Source organism: Phymastichus coffea, unplaced genomic scaffold (genome assembly GCF_024137745.1).
Source record: "Phymastichus coffea isolate CEN01 unplaced genomic scaffold, Cenicafe_Pcof_1.1 PCOF00024, whole genome shotgun sequence".
Classification (NCBI taxonomy): Eukaryota; Metazoa; Arthropoda; class Insecta; order Hymenoptera; family Eulophidae; genus Phymastichus; species Phymastichus coffea.
The window spans coordinates 2338557-2361146 of NW_026706835.1; the positions used below are offsets into that span (position 1 = coordinate 2338557).

The 22590-nt window shown below is 35.7% G+C and overlaps 1 protein-coding gene across 1 annotated transcript in view; it reads right to left on the reverse strand.

The window, feature by feature from the left end:
• Positions 1 to 22590, reverse strand: part of LOC131675497 (large ribosomal subunit protein bL17m) — a 143806-nt gene that overhangs the window by 53398 nt on the left and 67818 nt on the right. Inside the window, exon 2 of the mRNA XM_058954497.1 lies at positions 1456 to 1666. Within this exon, the coding sequence (XP_058810480.1) occupies positions 1456 to 1666 (211 nt within the window). The remainder of the gene's footprint in view (positions 1 to 1455; positions 1667 to 22590) is intronic.

The window sequence follows — 22590 nt, forward strand, 5'->3', positions numbered from 1 at the left end:
GAACCGGCGAAAACAACGACCAGAGATTAGTCAGTTAGCAGTGAGCGCTCAACTAAGAAGCCTGCATTTTTCCTACTGTAGTTAAATCTATAATTTAAGATAAGAGTTTGAGAATATAAGAGTTCGAGTTATAATTAAGTATCAGAAGTGTCGAGTACATTAATTTCAATAATTTTGTGTAAACGAGAATCAAAGGAATTATCATTTTATCGTGTGTTGCCACATTATTGGATAAAAAAATATATTGGACCAGTTAATCTGACCAGATTCAAAAAAGGAGTGATTGCCCACATAACGAAGCAAACAATATTTCGGACCAATTTATATTTACAATATTAATACGAAGTGAGTAACACTTTTTATGTAACCAAAAAATAATAGACATCGCGAGGTGAAAATTACGCGTCTGAGAATTTATATATATATATCTCTATCTTGCTTGACTTATTATTTATGTTGTGAAACTGACTAGAATAAATATTATAAATATAAACGCCTACAAGAGTATCCATATGCTTCCCCATTACATTAAAGAAAAACTATTACATTTTTCTTTTTTTATAAACAAGCGAAAATTGTTATAAACGTTCGATTAATTATTTTACAAATCCGATATCGAGTGTCGGATTACAATTAATAGGGATTTCATTATTGACGCGCGAACGTGCCGGGGTGCCCGAAAGTCTGACTACCGCCCGAGTCTAAGGCCGCTCGGCTGTTAAAAAGGCCTTCGTACGGGACAAACTCGCCTCGCCCGAGTTGTCACCCATCATAATATATAATGAATCATAGTAAAAATTATACATACATCAATTGCAAAATATTACAGATTAAATGTCGGAACGTCTGTGACACCTAAAAATTTCATACATAAAAAGTTGTATTATTTTTTTTATATGATGAGATTAATAATAATCGTTTTAATCTCATGACAAAAAAATAGACGATAATTCATCCAAATTCATACTGAAGGAAACCATATTATATACCAGTATATAGAAGCATTGTTTTAAATATTTTTCAAAATAGTTTTTAAATAGTAAGCAGTTGAATTAACGTTATTTTCAATGACTTCTAAAGAGATGAGTACATAAAAAAGACTGAGAAAACATCCGACACTACGAATTGTATGTTATTGCCTCATCTTCAAAATTCTTTGCATTTTTTAAAATATGAGACTAGTGACGTAGTAAACAGAATACAGTTTCATAAATTAAAAATTTTTATGTAATGTATAAATATATCGTTTAATATAGTAAGAAAGGAAATTTGTTGTATTATAAATAGCAGAAATATTTTTATTTCATACAATGCTTCAAGTGTTTGCATGTTTTTGACATAGAAAATATCTTGCCAATATTAAATATACCGTGTTTTAGATCGAAGTATTTTAACAATTTTGATATAAGTTTTCATTCTCGCAAATTTAGTTATACACAATAAAAAAATGCTTACCTTTCAATTCTAAAATTACTCTCTTGTAGTACATTCCTGGATAATCCCTTGGTGATGTATAAAAATTCGTATATGGCGGATTACATTTGTGAAATCGTTGAATTAATGGATTAAAAAGTTTGTAAACCAACTGTTTTTCCAGAATCCAAAAATTAGCCAACTCCATCGTCATTTTATCTTGAGGTCCACAATGTAGAGCTTTTAATATTAACTAAAAAAGTTATAATACAGTTAAATTGAACATAAGATAACTGTAATATTAATTATTCAATACTGATTTTTTTGTATGAAAGCAGGGTATATTTAATATTAGATGTAAAAGAACAAGGAAATCACCTGCTATAAATATCTAAATAACTATATATATGAGGACTGCAATAGCTCGGTCAGTAGGGCAACGGACTCGCACCCGGTAGCCCCGGGTTCGATTCCCAGTCCCTGCTGATTGATACAAGCACCACTGAAAAAAGTTTTATGTGCTTTGTTCTCAAACACATTGCAAGCCTCCGTCGCTGATTAGCACTGATGGAGCATAAATAGAGCGACGTTAAACAAAATAAACAAAAAAACTAAATATATCAGAAAAATTCATTGATCAGTAATAATAATAAATAATAATAAATAATAATAATAATTGTAACGGGGGGAGGATAGCTGCAAAAATGAGAAATTTATTTAAAAGCAAACTCCCACGATGCAGAGCAAACCGCCGCTCCGTTAACACGTATGTTAATACGTGTATTCACCTTAACGTCAGCTGATTTAACTTAGTTGTCTTCGATCAAGCGGAGTTGAACTCACCTTAAGTCACGTGCCTTGTGACAAACGATGAGTTTTAAGTGTAAGTGACTTTACTCCTAATCCACTTAATCCCCTAGCTATAATAGGATTAAAACCTAAGCTTTTTCCAATTGTTTAAACTACTAGGAAAAATTATATGACGAATTCGGTGAATAAGTTTAATAGATTTTATTAATAAAAATCTCTACAGTCTTTGTCGGGCCGAAAGACTGACGCACGCGAATAGGATTTACAATTAAATAACTTTCGGTGAGAAAGAGAGAGAGAGAGAAGATACGAAAATTGGCGCGATCTAACGCTCGACGCGAATACAAAAAATTAACGCTAATACTGTTGGACAAAATACCAAATGTATTTTGTCACGCGATAATTAAGGGAGGTGCACCTACCCTGCGGTGCAATTACGGTGATCAGCCGTAATTGTTGCAGCAAATTAAAGGTGCTCCTCAGATCCGAATCAGCTGTGCTGCCTCGATTGCAAATCTGCTATATAATTGCTGTCGCTTTTGCTGCTGATTCCGTGATGCTACTACTGTTGCTGCTTCCTCGCTCACCCTTGCACACGTATCCAAAATCCAAGTAAACTTTTTTATTGGCAAATCGTTGGAACACTGTGCTAAACTATTTTGGCGGTACTATACACGTAACAGCTGAGATGTAACTGCTAATTCAAAAGATCGCGCGCCCCCCCTCTCTCTCAATACTTAGAACTAACGCGCGAAAATCAGAATCGCGAACGGTTCGATTAATTGAATCGACTACCGTTGCATAATAAATAATAATAATAATAATAATAATAATAATAAATGTTATATGAAAGTAATGTTGAAAATGAGCATAAAATTGATGATAATAATTTATTATTATTAACTTATAAAGTCCGGGACGGATGCTTTTTCAACCTTTTCTCCAGGAGTGTGAGTAACTATCCAATTGGTCCTACCAAAATTTCAAAATACACTATTCTAACGTAAAAAATGCTAATTTTTTGAAATCTGTTTTTTATCTATTTTTTAATTTTTAATTTTTAATTTCTGCCATTATTTTTTAAACCCTTAGAATGGTATCAAATTTCCGGATACTATCTTGGTTACTGTCAGTGTCCATTACTCGCAACGACTGACAAATCAAAAACGTGTTGCTCATATAGATGGATTTGTCCGAGAGCCAGCCGCAGTCAATAGGTTAATAACTTTTAACTATAATTTTTTCGATATTTGCGACTTATACGTAAATTACCTATACTGCATTATTTATTTTTCACACTATTTTATTTCTTGAGCGTTAATATTTTTGTTGTAAATAAGTAAAAACGAAAGGGAGTGCTTTAGATCGAATAAACTTGGCTTCTACCTGAGTTGGTTCTCTGTTGTGATTAGCTATGCATGTATTTCCTCTCCTATTATAATTTACGCTTGACTTATAGAACATCCCACGCTATGAGAAACTTGGGCTGAATTGTATCCTATTTCCAAGATAGACTTACGCTCTGCTCATGATCTGCCATTTCGCACCATAAGAAACTAGGGTTGAAGCTATCTTTCCTCAATACCATTCAAAAGTATTATACAATGTGTCTAAAAAGTAACGAAAACCCCCAAAACTTAGCCTAGTAAACTATTATTTTGAAAAGGTTAAGTTCATTTTATGGTTAACTGTTCACGATAAATCGATTGGTGACCTGGAATTTGACATTGAACATGTCCTTCAATATTTCAAGGTCAACTTTGTTTTTTTAAATTTTACATTCAAAAATGTATTTAGGTTAGAGATCATAGGGTCAATGAGTAATGGGGATCCAAGCCTAGTTTTAAGAACGGCAATCGAGAGAACGAGAAATTTTACATTTAAAATTGTACTCAGGTTATTGGGTTATTGAGTCATAGGGTCAAAGGGTCTTTGGGTTATGGGGATCTAAGTCCCTAGTTTTGAGAACAGTAATCGAGAGAGCAGGAAATTTTATGTTTAATATATTACTGAGATTTTAGGTTTACGAAGACCTTTAAGATTAGCTGATGGTTTTGAGGTTTGATCCAAATATAAGCTAGGTACACGTGACCTTTACGGTCATTATTTTTACATTTAGTATTACCCAGGAATAACGATGTGGATGTAGTAAAATCTGTTCCTTTTAGGGTGCTTAATTTGCCTCAAGCTCCTTACACCTCACGATAAAGATGCCGAATTTGTGTAAGTTTCTGGTAATCTAACTTTAAAATATCATTATCGATTGCCATATACTCTCAGATACCTCATTTAAAGATACCATTTATTTAATATTTAGCTCATAGAGTGATAACTCAAAAATCAATTTTGAAATACAAAATTCCATTTTTAAGTAATTTTATAAGAAAGCATTAAATTAAAAATGTTCATTTCAAAAGTCTAGAACGTTATTCGAAAAATTCACGTGATCCATAAATAAAAAGAAAAATATTTTATTCTAAAAATAAATTAGAAAGTAAGAATCAAAAAATTGATAAAATAATATATAAATAGATAAAAATTGCAACTACATAGTTACTACTTGAAACTTCGTCATTGTCACTTGTTACTAAAAAAAGTAACGAATTCCAATTTCTTTTACCCTACAAACATTTTTATTAATTGTAAGTGTACTAGTTTTCAAGTAAAAATGAAGTAGTCTTTCAAATCTACTAGTAGACTACGATTACCAGTTTTTCCAAATTTCATCTGCGTTTTAAGCTTCGTCGTCATTGTAGAGCAGAAATAAAGTACTGATTAGACGTTAAAGCCAAAATGGAATGCCTCACTGAAAGAGAAAGAATAACACTTCTTATGTTGAGGTCAAGTACAAAGATCTCTTAGGGAAGTAAGGACAGCTTTTAATGTCACATTCAGGTTCGGAAGAACTCCCATCGCATTATCGACTGTTCAAAATACTGTTCATAAATGTACTAATTTCAGACATGTCAGAGATTTACCTTGATCAGGCAGATCAAGGTCAGCAACAAATGAGCAGAAATCACTAGATGTTTCATTATCATTTACTGAAGATGCACATAATTCCACCAGCAAAGGCTCTCAAGAGCATGGAATTAGTAAATATTCTATATGCAACCTACTCAAAAAAGCAAAATTCTATCCTTACATAGTAAAACTTGTTCAGAAATTGAATGAAAACGATTTTGATCGTCGCATTGAATTTTGTGAAAATATAATGGTACGCATAGATAATGATTCTATCTTTCCATCCAATATAGCCTTTTCGGATGCAGCAACTTTCGAACTTGATGGAACATTGAATAGGCATAATTCCAGATATTGGTCAGATGAAAATCCTCACTGGATGCGAGAAGATAAATCACAGTATCCGCAGAAATTAAATATTTTGGCAGGAATCCTTAACAACAGAACCATCGGACTATTTTTATTGATGGTAACTTGAATGCTCAAAAGTATGAAGTTTTGCTTCCAAACCAAATAATTCCTACAATTAGAGAAATAGCTGGAGACAATTTCGAAGAGATATAGTTTTAGCAGGGCGGTGCATCAGCTCACTATGCAAGAGACTTTTGTGCTTACATAGATGAGGTATTCTATGATCGGTGGATAGGACGAAGGGGCACTAATGAGTGAGTGGTCGACCAGATCACCTGACTTGACGCCTCTAAATTACTTTTATTGCAATTATCTAAAGGTTTAGATATTCAAAACAAACCCTGAGATTTAGATGAATTACGATAATGGATTGTGGATGAATCAGCCCTCATTCCCACTGAAGTGATTTAAAATGCTATTGCTGCGATTTATCATAGCTTAGTCTATTGTCAAAAGATCAATGGGGAACAATTAGAGCATTAGAAATAAAATACCGTACTGATTAATGCTGGTCATCGAATACGAAAGAGAGGGGATCCACGTAAATCTAGCATCCGGAAAATAAGAGGCAAAAGAGCTCACGTAAATGAAGCACCTCGAACGTGAGAAGCAAGGAGACTCACGTAAATTAAGCACCCCAAAGAGAACAGATTGCACTACGTTCATATCGTTGTTCCTAGGTAACGCTTAATGTAAAACTAATGATCTTGAACGTCACGTGTACCCAACCGATACTTAGATTAAATCTAAAAACTATTACCTAATTTTGAAAGTCTTCGTTGACCCAAAACATCAGTACAATATTACACGTGAAATTTTCCGCTCTCTCGATTGCCGTTCTCAAATCTAGTGACTTGGATTCCCATGACCCTATAATCCTACGACCCTACGACCCAATAACCTAATGACCTGAGTAAAATTTAAAATGTAAAATTTCTCGCTCTCTCGATTGCTGTTCTCAAAACTAGAGGCTTGAATCACTATGACCCAATGACTTTATGACCCTATAATCCAATGGCCCTATAACCCTATTCCCCATAACCTAAACACATTTTAGAATGTAAAATTTCCCCCTCTTTCGATTGCCGTTATACAAAATAGAATTTTCTATTTAAAAAAACAAAGTTGATCTTGAAATATTAAGGAAGGATACGCTCAAGGTCAAATTCAAGGTCACCAATCGATTCCTCGTGCAAATTTACTCATAGATTAACCTTGACCTTTTCAAAATAATAGTTTATTAGGCTAATTTTTGGGGTATTTCGTTAGTTTTTGGATACCCTGTATATTACAATAAAAGATTATGGGTAATTTTCAGAATTTATTTTTATTGATATACGAGGTGTGTTCAAAAAGTATGATGACTTTTCAAATTTCACGGGCAACGTACTTTCGATTATCGATTTATTTGTTTTATTATGTTGGTATACTCTTCCCAAACATCTTACCAAGTTTCAAGTGTATAGCATTTTTTGTTTGGTTGTGAGAGGCGTAAAGGTTATAAGTGTTTTGCGTGCTCGGCGATTTCTTGCTATCGAAAAATATGGATCAAAGGATTTGCATCAAATTTTGTGTAAAAAATAATATAAAGTGCTCCGAAACACTTGAAATGTTGACGGTGGCATACAGTGAAACTGTTCTGAGTAAAAAAAATGTTTACAAGTGGTACAAACTCTTCCAAGATGGCCGGGAAGATGCCAATGACGAGCCTCGCTCTGGACGCCCAAGCACGTCAACAACTGATAAAAACGTTCAAGCAGTGAAGAAAATTGTTCTGAAAAATCGTCGAATCACTATCAGAGAAGTTGCTGAGGATGTTGGTATATTGCTTGGCTCGTGCCATGAAATTTTTTCTAACGTTTTGGGCATGAGACGTGTGTCAGCGAAGTTTGTTCTGAAATTGCTAAATTTTGACCAAAAGAACCGTCGCATGAGCATCGCTCAAAAACTGTTGAATGACGTCAACGACGACCCAGATTTACTCAAAAGGGTCATAACTGGTGACGAATCATGGGTATATAGTTATGATATCGAAACCAAAGTCCAATCGTCCCAATGGAAGAGCCCAGATGAGCCAAGACCGAAAAAAGCACGCCAAGTTCGATCAAATGTCAAAGTTTTGCTCACTGTTTTCTTCGATTACCATGGCGTGATGCATCAGGAGTTCTTACCATATAGACGTACGGTCAATAAACAGTATTATCTTGAAGTTATGCGCCGTTTGCGAGAAGCAATACAAAGAACACGCCCAGAATTGTGGAAAAACAATTCATGGCTTTTGCATATTGCATGGATATTGCCCCTGCTCACTCATCTTTGCTTGTGAGAGATTTTTTGGCCAAAAACAACACCACAATCATGCCTCAGTCACCATATTTACCGGATTTGGCCCCATGTAACTTTTTCTTGTTCCAAAAACTAAAGAGACCTATGAAAGGACGGAGATTTGCAATGATTGAAGAGATAAAGACTGCATCGCTGGAAGAGCTCAAGGCTATACCGAAAAGTGCTTATGAGAAGTGCTTTGAGGATTGGAAAAACCGTTGGCATAAGTGTATTGTATCTGAGGGGGATCACTTTGAAGGGGACAACATAAATATTGATAAATAAATAAATATTTTTTCTTAAAAATACAAAGTCACCTTACTTTTTGAACACACCTCGTATATCTATATTTGGGCAAATCCACGGAACTTTTAACTTTTGTGAAATAGCCATAACACTGCAATTATTGTAGCTATGTGAAATTGTAAGCAAATACTTCTATGCCATTTCGATAGAGCATTCTATTACTAACATTTATACAAAAAATTGAGTGCCCAAGTCTTTTTTATTTAAAAAAAATAGGCCGTTAAAACCTTGAAAACTGGAAATTTTTCAATGAAATAACCTAAATTTTTTTCAATCTTTCGCATGCTCTACTCGCGGCCCTTCAAGGATCATATTTATTAAACTTTAGATAGATAACTGACCATAATGGGAAATCGTGGCATGAGTCATGTCGATGTGCGAATCCCCATAACAATCCTACACCATGCCAATGACGTGAAATAACTTTATGTGAAATCGATGTTTTATTAATATTTTGTTCTTTTGTGATCGCGGCCCTCAATATAACCAACTATTTAAACGTACTAGTTATTTCTGATACCAAAACAAAGAGATCTAGCCGTGACACGAATATGTGCGCATGATATACGCGTGACAAGATGAGTTTTAAGTAGATAAGAAAATTCGTGCAACCATAAAAAATTCCATAATATCGTTTCCTGTGATTCCATTAATCCATTAATTATGATCATAAAATATGAGGGCCGCAAGAACCTCTGTTATTATATCGTTGCTATCAAATAAAATGGATATATATTAATAAAACGACGATAAAATCAAAGTTATACATTCCAAAATTGGATACACAAAAATTGGATGTGCAGAAAAGTAGTATAAATTGAATACTTGCAATTCAAATTACAAGCAAATGAATTTTTTATTTACGCGACATATTATATTTTTTAAATAATTTTGTTTGCGATTCTTCTTGTTATGTATAATTATTTTTATTGTTATGTATAGTTGTACTTATTTGCGTTATTTATTATTGTCACTGAGTTTATGTACGTTATTTATCAATGAGAGATTATAAAGAATGATTTAATTTAATAAAATTTAATTTTTGTTCGAATTACTTATATTTGACCTTCTGACCTTGACGGCCTTCGGTAAAAATGTTGCACAAACGTGGAATATTACTCCTCGATGGTAAATAAACATATGTGCAAAATAACAAGAGTGTACGATTAAATTTCTTTCCAAATTTTCTTGATATTTAAAGTTAAGAATTCCGTGGATTTGCCCATTTACCTTAGTCAATTTCAAACGAATTTTTAGTCAATGACGGGAGATACTACGAGAGTACGAACTAAGTATAAATAATAGGTAATCTGTAATATCACAAACTATAGAAATTGTGGGTATTAAAAGCGTAGTAGCATATCTTGGAGATTACAACAAAGTTATAAAGTTACAGTTCAAAATACAACTAGTGGTGCAGGTAAGCTTTTGACAAAAGTCTTTAGTTGTTTACTACAAGTAAATGGTATATTTGGTCCAAAAATTAGCGAAGATGTAGAGACCTTATCAAAAAAATTTGATAATGTTTTTATAACATGCTCTAAATTAAGAAAATTATTTTCAGTCATGTTCCGAATTCTATGCTACAAATATACTGTTATAAATATAAATGTAACGTGTGGTACGTTAGAAACAATCACTTTTATCAATTACATAGATCTGTATAGTTTTGTTGTTGGCCAACGGAAAGTCATTTCCAAAGTAATGTTTTGCATAGAATTCCAATCTGGAGTCATAATTTGTCCATCACGTCAGGTTTTTTAAATATCCTAACCTAAAAGGGCATAGAGGCAGTTTTTTTTTGTATATTTGAGGTCACATAACGACGCGGAAATTTTTTTTTTTGAAAACGGGGCAAACCATCTAAAAGGTATACTCTTACTCTTTCTTTTCATCGAAATATCGATGATTCGAATCAAGTATTTTAGCAGTCTCGATACTGCTATTTTTCCGGATACGCACAATAGCATATACAAGGCTATAACATTACACCTTTATACCTAACTTTTATAACCCCCAAGCACTGTAAACTACGATACCATAGCTCTAGACCATTAAATCTCTATTTCCTTAACCCTCGAACCCTGTAACCTGGGACGCTATAACCGTAGACCTTTATACCCTAATTTCCATAACGCTCGAGCCCTGTAACCTGCGACGCTATAGCCCCAGACTCTTGTGCTTAATATCCTCAATTCTTGAATCTTGTAAGCTGCGATGCTATAAATTGAACTCTAAGTTCCTTTTTTCGCTGCGGTGGAGGGAATAAGTCCTCAGATAGTCTGACAGGAAACAAATGCATACTGTACTGTTTCTAAAGATGTTTTACTGGTGGTCGCAGCCGTAACCCCCTTAGATTTGCTAACTTGCCAGCGTAAGAGGATATACAAGAGATGCTGGAACGAAAATAGGGTATGGTTAGCTAGGGTGGAATGAATATTGATGAGATGATTGATGCTAGGGAGGAGCGAGATTGTGGAGAGCGATTAGATCTCCATAGTGCGTACTCTGTGGTCGCAGAAGGTACAGCCTAGAGCACATATTCTCTGAGTACCCATATTTAGAATGAGAATAGACACAGAATAGACATCTAGAAAAATATATAAGCATGTGCATTACAGTCAATAATGTCACGGAAATGATGGTTATTGTAAGTAAGGAAGATTGGGTTCAGATGCTAGATACGCAGAAAGTAACTACATATGTTACCCTTGAAACAATATTTTTTATCCTGGAGCACTAAATTTTCAAGCGTACGACTGTTGTTAAGCATAGCTAATTTTCTTGACTATTGTGAAATCTCTTTTGTTTTTGTTCGAGAAATCTTGTGCCAGATCGCCTCTTATATTGTTTATGTGGCTCATCGAGTTAAGGTGATCAGCAATAACCAGCTAGCATAGCTGTAGACCATTTCCCTTATTAACGCCTTTCCATTTCTACTATTGAAAACTCTCATCTTGTTATTGTTTTCATCAAGACTCTCGTCTTGATGAAAACGCTCATCCTGCTCTTCGATAACATCACCTAAATTTTCAGGAAACCAATCCAAATAAGAATGTAAATAGTGGACCTTTATGCTCATATTACAACCTAAATTTTTGAAGCTTGGTAGCATTCCACTTATCAGCTCTTAATAATTAAGAGCTTTTTTGTTACCCAAAAATCCATTCACAACTTTTTTAAAACTTATTCAGGCTTATTGTCCTTTACACTCATCACCTTTTCGAAATCAGTTGTTTTCATTAAATCACGAATCTGAGGCCCTATAAATATACCTTCTTTTATCAAGAGCTTTCACAAATTGCTTCATCAGTCTCAATTTGATATGTACGACAGTAGTATTTTTTTGCATCAATCAATGGATTTTTTAATATATTACGATCGCCTTTTTTGAGGGAAGTACAAGTAGGCCAATCCTTTCTAACATAGTGCTTCTTTCTTTTTCTGCTATCCCATAAACATATGAAACATTGGTGATTTGTAAGCCCTGACTGTTATCCAAGAAGCATACCAGCGATTTTCAAATCTCCACATACAAGAGCACTTGTCATTAAGAAATTAAATTATAAAATTACAATAAGTTGTACATAATCAGTTCTCGGATCCTGTCTTTGAAAAAATGATTTAATACGCTTCGTATACCTCAAGAATGTTGGATAATCGCGATGTTTTTATAGATGTTAAATAGCAGAATGTCGGCATAGTCGTAAATTTTCATTACATTGTTGATAGAATATAATTATACTTAATACTACAACAAATGTAAAAAGCGAATGAACTTTTACCTTATAACTGCAATCTCTACTAGTTGAATAGTCCTGTGATCGTCAAAAAAATCTAGTCTAAGGCAAGATCGCCTGAGTACAATTAACAAGACTCTATTCGCTGCTCGATGAACGATACTTCTGATTGTTATTCGGATTTGCTCATCACTTTATGTTACACAGTTAATCGAGGAGTGTTATCTTCACTGCTTAGATTTTATGTAGCGATTTTCCAAAAGTTTCAGCGATTATTGACGTTCGCATAGAGTACATCAATCCCTATTAGTAAGCCATTTAACAATTACTACTTTTATTATTTCCAATAATTCACTCTATCGTTTCTTGGTCAAATTTTTGCTTACACTCGGAAATTTAATTTGCAAATATATTTTTGGATTGGAATTTAATTTTTATAACGTATTTATGTAAAACTATTACAATACTTTTAAATTTTAATCGGAAAAATTGGATACGAATGCGGATGCTTTATCCAGGAACCCTATTTACTTTAATAAATATTTAGAGGAGAAACAATTGAATAATAACTTATCTAATGTACAAGTAATTTTGCTCCGCTGAAAGAAAACTAAGGAAAAATCGAAAGAAACTGAAACAAAGAACCTAATCAAAAGAAACTAATACAAAGAACAAGAAGCAAGAAGGCTGTGATTAAAGCACCAATTTGTACTAACCCTGGTATGTCTAATATAACTGAAATCTCAAATTTAAGGAAACTATCTATGCCAAAACGAAGACCAACAGATGCCCCGTGACTCGGATCAGCAAAATAGTAGCGATATAGTGACTGATGAGTCGACTACAGAGACGGATCGAGAAGACAGACTGGAACTGAAAGAATGTATTCCTAAACGAAAGAAATTATCAAGCACTCCCCTTCGAGGTATTGGAGTGCAAGAAATTCTAGATAAATTAGAAAAAGAGAGTATAATCGTGTCATTATTCAGTAATTCTTTAACAGAAGAAGACGCTACTGAACGAGTAATACGTTTGCGGCGTTCAATGATGTCGTCATCTGCCTCATATGATAAAACGCTTACGGACCCTCAGGACAGTTCAGATGGAAGACTACCTATAGCAGACTCTAGATAAAGGAGAGTGCGGGAAAACAGAAAAGAAGGTGTTTTAAATAAAATCGAGGTGGAAAACCAAGAAATTTCCAAATCGCAGATTAGTAACGAATCGAAAGGTGACGTTGAGTTTTAAAAGGCACCCTAGAACGGATATAATTATCCTACAGAAAAATGAGCTTAACGCAAAGCGAGCTTCAAACCGTTATTGATAAGTATTAGAAAACCTTATACAAACATAGAAGCATGAATGACTTAATATTATTGGGACGATATAGTTGAACAGTTGGACTAAGAATATCTTATTAACAAAGAATTAGACGACGAAGAGCAGAAAGAAGAATCTGCAATACAAATAACTATTAAGAGATTATCTGAAGAAAGTTCAAAAGAAATAATACCTATACGTACCAGGGAAATCTCTTACTTCCAGTATCTGGATGGGAGATTGGTTCCAAAACGCAGATAACTAAAAGATTGCCTGAGGGAAAGTTTAAAGAACTTGATAATATACTTGAAGAGCTTGACTACACAAAAATAAATAATAACACATATTCAACGGTAAAATTGGATTTTTTCAAACACCTAAGGATGACGGACTATTTATGTTACCTCGTTTCACCGAATCGATTAACAGATATAAATATCTCAGTGGTTATAGAAATTTCATTTCTAGCAGCACTAGCAACCAATGTAATCAAACAATAAGACCTGTGATTTTAAGGTTGGAGAACAATGTTAAGATCTGTCAAGAATGTCTTACGTATAAGAGGGATAACATTCATTTTATTTCAAGTCATTGCGATAACACTATTATAATTGCTAGATTTTTATATGAAATAGGGGATATCGATCTATGAAATATAAAAAATGAGAATCCTAAGATTGGATAAATAATGACTAAACCGTACAAAAATTATAATATCTTTTCTGTAGTAGTAAAAGATAGATATTACGTCTCATGCAGTGTAAATGCAATAAAGCTTGTGACGGTAAACGTCTTATTAGCGCTAACGGCCCAACCATGCGGCTGCTCGCGAGGGCAGCACCTACCAGTTGGAGAAAATATGACGAGGGAATTCGGCACGCGACGGGACGGAACGCGCGCGTATGAAAATGAGGCAGTCGAGGATCAGCTATCGATATCGCCTGGGAGGAGTCGAGGATTAGAATTCGATCGTCGAGCCGTGCAGCGAATACCTTGGATATTTTCTCGAGTTTTTCCGAAGGCAGAGACGAGAGAGAAAAGCGGTGACCTAGTTTACGTCCGGCGAGTGTGCGTGCAAGCGTGCGTGAGTGGAGAGTTTCGCCATCGAGGGCGAAACCGTGAACGAGAGGCAGCATCACTCGCATATAAACGCACACACACACACCTAAAGACTAGTGTGTGCTGCAAGAGCTTCCTTCTTCGTATCACTTGTTTCCCGTGCGAGAATTAATAAGGTAAGCTGGCCAGCTTAATTTCGCGATCGCGACAGAATTGCTAAATAACTAATGTTTCGTACTCGCTAGAAAACGTACATATATTATCTCGGCAAACAAAGAGCGGCGAGCGATCCGACTCCGCATGTTATTGTCGCGCGAGCGTCTTGTAAACATAAACACGCGGGCCGAATACAGTGTACAGTTTAGAGGAAATAAACGATCTCGCATGTGATATTGATTAGAATTTCATCGTATTTATTTCAATAGTAGATAGTTGGTTGACTGATACCCGTTCCCTCCTGCTCTCCGGTTTTCATGTTTGAACGTATAGGTAATCACGCGCGCTCTTCGATACGATCGTGCGCATTAAATTGAATAAATGGTATTAACCCCGTTACAAGCTTAGACTAAATAATTTAAGGAAAATATTATTGCGGAAAAAAATTTCTAGCATTATAATATCAAGGAAATAAGATTATACTGATGATTTAGGGTTGGGATTATTAACGGAATTATTGATTAGTATTTTTAAAGGTAACGACTAGGACCGTATAATACCGTTCGTCGTTTTTATAATATTAGTATACATATAATATTAGTATACATAACGCGATAAACTATACGTATTGGTTATAAGTACAGCAGTTAACCGAGTTAAAAATAGCAGCTGAAAAGAAAACAGATACGTGAGAAAACAAAATTAAAACAATGACATGATCGATGTATTAAGATTTTGAATAGGAAAGTAGGAAATTATGCATAGATATGAAACGAATCAGGAGTAGATAAGGCTAACATTTATTACTAATGCTTCTTCAAAATCATGGAAATACTAAATCTAAAATATGTAATGTCAGAACTACCGTACGGAAGGAAGATACGCAAATACATGGATAAATAAAAGTTATAATTTATCATAAATTCCAAACCATATTTTATCTTTTCTAATTGAATCTATCTTTATCTCTTACTCTTACTATACTATATATTCCACGTCTTTATCTCTTCGAATAATATGTATAGTTTTTTCTTTCTCTTACTCTGCTCTTTATTCAATCTATCTACGATGAACCCCATGACCTATAGAACAACTAAACCGCAATCCTGGGCTATAGTACCAAGTTTTTTTTAACTTAAAGTAGACTAACCGTATCCCACTGTCAACATTTCAAGTGTTTTGGAGCACTTAATTCCATTTTTTACACGAAATTTTATATAAACCCTTTGATCCATTGTTTACGAGAGCAGAAAATCGCTGAGCACAAAAAACACGTCTAACGTTTCTGTCTCGCAAAAAAAAGTAAACATATAAACTGGCTGAAACTGTGAGCATATGTGAGGGACATGTATACCAACATAATAAAAAAAAATAATGACGATCAAATCTACGTAGCCTGCCCAATTTAAAAATTCACCTTACTTTTGGAACATGCCTCGTATGTACGAGGGTCGTTTGAAAAGTCCGTGCAAAAATAAAAACTGCTTGATTTTTTTTTAATGAATCTTTTTTATTTTTCAACATAGTCTCCTTTTAGGCTTATACACTTCATCCAATGCTGCTCTAGTTTGTTAATCCCTTCCAAATAATAGGATTTGTCCAAGTCTGTAAAATAGGCATTCGTTTCTGCAATCACCTCCTCCTTTGAATAAAATCTTTTCCTCGCCAGCCATTTTTTAATAGTAGGGAACAAATAGTAGTCCGATGGAGCCAAGTCTGGAGAATAGGGGGAATGTGAAACGAGTTGGAACCCTATCTCTATCAGTTTTGCGGCCACAACTGCTGAGGCGTGAGCTGGCGCATTGTCGTGGTGGAAGAGAACTTTTTTGTGGACCAATCGTGGACATTCAAGCAACTCACTTTTCGAACGATCCAATAACGATGAATAATATTCGCCTGTAATGGTTTTACCCTTTTCCAGATAGTCGATGAAGATTATTCCTTGCGAATCCCAAAAGACAGTCGCCATAACCTTCCCGGCTGAAGGAATTGTCTTCGCCTTTTTCGGAGCAGATTCCCCCTTGATAACCCATTGTTTAGACTGTTCTTTGGTCTCAGGAGCGTAGTGATGTATCCATGTTTCATCTACAGTGATGAAACGACGCTTAAAGTCTTGTGAATTTTGCTGGAACAGCTGCAAACCATTATTGCAACACTTCACATGATCTCGTTTTTGGTCAATCATGAGCAATCGCGGCACCCATCTAGCGGATAGCTTTTTCATTTCCAAATGTTGGTGCAAAATATTATGTACCCGTTCGGTCGAGATGCCTACAGTACTAGCAATCTTACGCACCTTCACTCTTCTGTCAACCATCACCATATCATGGATTTTACCAATGATTTCTAAAGTGGTAACCTCAACAGGGCATCCAGAACGTTCGGTGTCTTTTGTGCGCATATAACCACTCCGAAAATTTTAAAACCATTTACGAGGGTAGTCCGATAAGTATTTAGTCTGTGACGGTGTAGGCTGGTCATAGCCTACACCGTATATGCCTGTATTCTCTCTCTCGGGCGAAGGCAAACGGCCGGCATCAAACGCACGTTATTATCACGTGCCTGATGCCTGCCCTTTTTATTTTCATCAACGCACGAGAGCGGAGGACGAGACCAGGAACGCAACGACGCTATCGAATATTGAGAGTGCGAGAGAGAGAGAGAGAGAGAAGCTATAGTCTAGTGGTTGGGCTTGGCGCGCGGCACTTGTCGCGACCGGCATTGCCGCGTGCCGCCGATTAGGAGGCGAGTGGTGGGAGAAGGCGTGAGTAGCCGGCTCTCATGCACTCGCGACAGTGACGTGCACGCACGCGAGAGTAATCGGCCGCATTAGTTGGTGATCATCGCTGCGAAGCCTGCCCCTTTGTTCGGGAAGTAGACGGCAGTTCTCGCCAGATTGGCCGGACGGATTCTCTCTGCCAGCGACGCAGCAGTCAGGAGGTTTTACTGCAAGGAGCCGTCATCAAGACAATACCCGACAGGTTCTTCTGCCAAATCGCCGGCCACACAGCAGCCAGGGGTTTTCCTGCCAAGCCGCCGGTGGGACACCTTCGAGACTGCCAGCGACAGCGACGTCCGCCGAAATTGGTCAGGTCATCTATTCCTCTCTCTCTTTATATCTCTCCTTTTCCTCGGCGATTTTTACGGTTCGCGTTGCTACGCCAGGCTTCCCCGAGCCGGCGTAATTTTCGGCAGTGTTTAGTATAAGTTGTCGTTTGAGCTGGTTAACGAGGTGACATGGCGCTAACGTGCCGGTCATCTCGTTTAGAATACGTTTGCGTGTTATTAGTAATAAGTGGTTTGTACTCTCGTCGGCACTCGAGGTAGTGCGTTTATAATAAACGGTTTATCAACGAAATTGAGTGTGTGTGAAGTTATTTTGCCCGCTGTTCTCGCTCCTGCTTTGCTTGGAGCGACACACCGCCTCCCTTGCCTTCCCCCTTTATAAATAATTGGTAATAGTGGTGAATTTATCGGCATTGCACGCCGACGCTATTACAAGTCTACAAAAGAAAAACGAAAATTTTGGAAAAGTGGCGTTTTATTTTTCAACATAGTTTCCTTTTAGTTCGATACACTTGGCCCAGCGATGCTCAAACTTCTTTAACCCGTCTGAAAAATACGTTTCCTCGAGGTCTGAAAAGTAGGCTTCCGTGACAGCTATTACCTCCTTATTCGACTCAAATTTCTGCCCGGCGAGTGACTTTTTCAAGTTTGAAAACAAAAAGAAGTCGCACGGGGCTAAATCTGGAGAATACGGTGGATGGGGCAGCAGTTCATATCCTAATTCGACCAACTTGGCCATGGTGACGGCGCACATTGGAACTATAGAGGCGGGTTAGTTCAAAACCACCTGGATGAAACAATATTTGATGGAATTAAAAATTTCTTGAACGAGATTATTGGTAATTCAATTCGTCAGAGATCTACGAAACGTAATTTTTGTAAATCATAAACCTTAAGCCCTGAAACCATGAATTCTAAACCCCAAATCCATAACCCCTTAGCTATATAGTCGAACATGTATATGTCCACTTCATATCCGTTCCTAAGCATGGTTCCAGAACATCTTTTAGGCAAAATAAATTTAGGATAATCAGAGTCATCTGTCTGTGCAAATATATTTGACTTTAGAATAATTTTTAAGGTCATTTCAAGGTCAGAGTTTTTTAATAGAAAACCTCTATTTTGACACCAAATTCGAAAAGAGCGAGAAATTTTAAGTCTGAAATTGTACTTTAAAATTTCATTTTTCACAACTGCTCAGAAGCTGTTGCTTTAAATGAGCTAATCTTACTTTTAGCGCTACCCAGACGTGTACAAACAACGACGTGGACGTAGTAAGGACTGTTTCCTTTGGGGTGCTTGATTAAAGTGAGTCCCCTTGCCTCTCACTGTTTGGGGTGCTTGATTAAAACTAAAAAGGTTCTTCTTGTAATCATAATTTACCATTATTCCAATATTAACATATTTTTTGCAGCCTTATCTATTTCAAGTTTAATGTTTTTCATTTTGTATCTCAAACTAGAGATGTATGGATCAGATAAAATAAGTAATTTATGAATCAAATCGGTATTAGTAGCGATTCTACTACACTTTCTTGTATTGAACTTTAGGTAATGCTTCACGTCCTTGTTTCGAGATTCCTGAGATTCTTCAGATAATAAACCTATTGGAATTAGTGCAAAATGGTCAATGATTTTATCTCCATGATAAAGTATCTTATGCACAGATCCTGGCATATAGTACCAATTATATAAATTTATATATAATTGTAAAGTTTCTTTTGCATAAAACTTGAATTTCATGGTGTCAATTTTTATACCACATGCAATAGTTTGTAATATGATTCCAAATCTGACGATTAATTGTTTGTCGACACCTGTTATTTAGGATGCCAAGTCAGGATCACGAAAAAATCTTCTTGCAGTATTACCGTCATTGGAAGATCCTGTCCCTTGTTTTGGGTAATCTATAAGTAAACCTTTGAACATTTTTTGGATCCTAGTTTTAACTAATTTCATTTGTTCTTTTTCTTCAATCGATTTTGCAGCCCACTTGCAGAAATCTAATCTATATGCTATAAGAATACATTCCATTAATCGTATCCATGCATGCAAACTTGATAAGCCATACTTAAAATTATCAAGTATCTCAGTTTTTTTCGATAACTCATTCAAATTCTTCATTTGTGATGGTGTCGCTTTACATATTACACAAGATGCGGATGAAGGTGTATCTGTTAATGTCTGTACGACTTTTCCATCTATCATAGTTAGATGCAGCGAGTGCTTTACATGAATTTTTATACCAGCAATCTCTAGTGACGTTGGTGATAGAGCGTTGATTTAAGATTTTATTCCAGCTACTTTATCACGAGTGTTCTCTGGTGTTTCTTTGATATATTCGAAACTGATAACTCGGCAATATCTAGTGGAGCCAGATTGTGGATTAGACCAACTTTTTTTTCTTAAATTTGGTATATTTTCTTCTAATGTAAGCGGTACCATAGAGATCATAAAAATACTACTGTCTGATGTAGTGCCATCAGTAAATTTTTGTTTATATTCACTCTGCTCAGAAGCACCATCACATCCCCATTTACAAGTCATTATAAGAGATACTTCAGTTACATTTTTAGGTATGGGAGAAATAACATTAGATATTTGTAGTAACCGCTTACATGTATGATCTAATAAAGCTTGCAAATCAATGGAAACGTGTTTCTCAGTTATTAATATACTTGAAGGTACAGAATAGCATTCTGCCTTTGCTTCTGCAAGCTTTTTATAAGGTATAAAAATATCTGCATTCATTTCTTTAGATCGTTTTCGAATCGTATCATACTGCCACCGAGATAACTTTGTATCCTCAATAAGAGCTAATGATTCAGTTTCGGTAAATGTAAGTAAGTTGCATTCTTCATTGTTTAAAAGGCATTCAATAACATGTATCAAACGTTTCTTTCCAGAATATCTTAAGTTTTTATAAAAAGCCTGTTTAATTTCTTCTTCTGAATAACTTTCAGACAGAAATAGTATTTTTCTGCGTTTAGTCGATGTAGAACTACCTTCGTAATTATCTAATGATGGTCTGCCACCACTTGGGGCATCCTCTTTAAGATCAATAACATTTTCTGATAACCACTGGCAATTTTTATTTCTAAATACATTTTCTTTGTAAAATGCAGAAGATAATTTCATTTTGAAGATGCTCAGAAAACTAATACTAAGTTTTTATTTCACGCGCGATAACTGTTCTTCGTCTAACAAGGGAAGGTAGGGAGATGTCCGTCACCGATTTTCTTCAAACTTTGCATACGGTTAGAGTATCAAAAAATATTAGACACGTATTTTTTTTTAGCGGCCTATACGGTAATTTAGGTGGTAAAAACAGGGTTGCCAATTATAATTATCTACATACGCTTGAAGTGCATAAGTTGGCGAGACGCTAAATTCAAATTATCATATCTCGGTGAAAGAAAAAGATATCTGAACGATTCAAAATTCATTTTGAAGGGAAAGACGCATACTTTAAGATATATGAATTAGTTTGACTCAAAAAAATTATCTTATGACCTTACATAACCTCAAATATGTGTAAAAGTCGTGTTTTTTGCACTTGAAAAGATTTATAGTGTTTCTTTTGTAATGTTTTTCGTTCTTTCAAATAGGAAACTCAGTTTTTTGGGTCCAATTCCAAAAATTGGCCCAAATCTGGCTCAACTTGAAAATTTCAAATAGAAACTACTGTTGCTTATGGCAGATTCGAATTATGGGGGAAATTACACATTCAAACGTGATATCAAATTTTACCGAAAAAATTTGTATTTTGAGTCCCAAAGTGGCAATAAAAAAACATTTTATTATATGTTTGTTTATTATAAATATTATTTTTTTATTTTTTTTAATAATTACATTCATATACTGTAACGGGGGGGTAGCTGCAAAATGAGAAATTTATTTAAGAGCAAACTCCCACGATGCAGAGCAAACCGCCGCTCCGTTAACACGTATGTTAATACGTGTATTCACCTTAACGTCAGCTGATTTAACTTAGTTGTCTTCGATCAAGCGGAGTTGAACTCACCTTAAGTCACGTGCCTTGTGATACTCGCTGAGTTTTAAGTGTAATCGACTTTACTCCTAATCCACTTAATCCCCTAACTATAATAGGATTAAAACCTAAGCTTTTTTCCAATTGTTTAAACTACTAGGAAAAAATTATATGACGAAATCGGCGAATAAGTTTAATAGATTTTATTAATAAAAATCTCTACAGTCTTTGTCGGGCCGAAAGACTGACGCACGCGAATAGGATTTACAATTAAATAACTTTCGGTGAGAAAGAGAGAGAGAGAAGATACGAAAATTGGCGCGATCTAACGCTCGGCGCGAATACAAAAAATATCAACGCTAACACGATTGAACAAAATACTAAATATATTTTGTCACGCGGTAATTAAGGGAGGTGCACCTACCCTGCGGTGCAATTACGGTGATCAGCCGTAATTGTTGAAGCAAATTAAAGGTGCTCCTCAGAACAGAATCAGCTGTGCTGCCTCGATCGCAAATCTGCTGTATAATAGCTGTTGCTTATGCTGCTGCTTCCGTGATGCTGCTAGTGTTGCTTCCTCGCTCACCCTTGCACACGTATCCAAAATCCAAGTAAACTTTTTTATTGGCAAATCGGTGAAACCCTGTGCTAAACTATTTTGGCGGTACTACACAAGTAACAGCTGAGACGTAACTGCAAATTCAAAAGATCGCGCGCCCCTCTCTCTCTCAATACTTAGAACTAACGCGCGAAAATCAGAATCGCGAACGGTTCGATTAATTGAATCGACTACCGTTGCAGCCCCCTCCAAGTCCTGACTACCCGGGCAGGACGAATACCCGCGATTCGCTGCCATAAGGAACCTGAAAGTAATAAAGAAGGAAAGGAAACAAAATAATAACTCCCTTCTTTATTTCGGCTAATTTATTTGCCCTCCAGGGCCTACATCATCGTTTGGCTACACCTGGCGCGCGATGTTTCGGGTAGCGCCAGTGTGTAGCCTTCTTCGGGCACCACTGGGAGTTGGTCA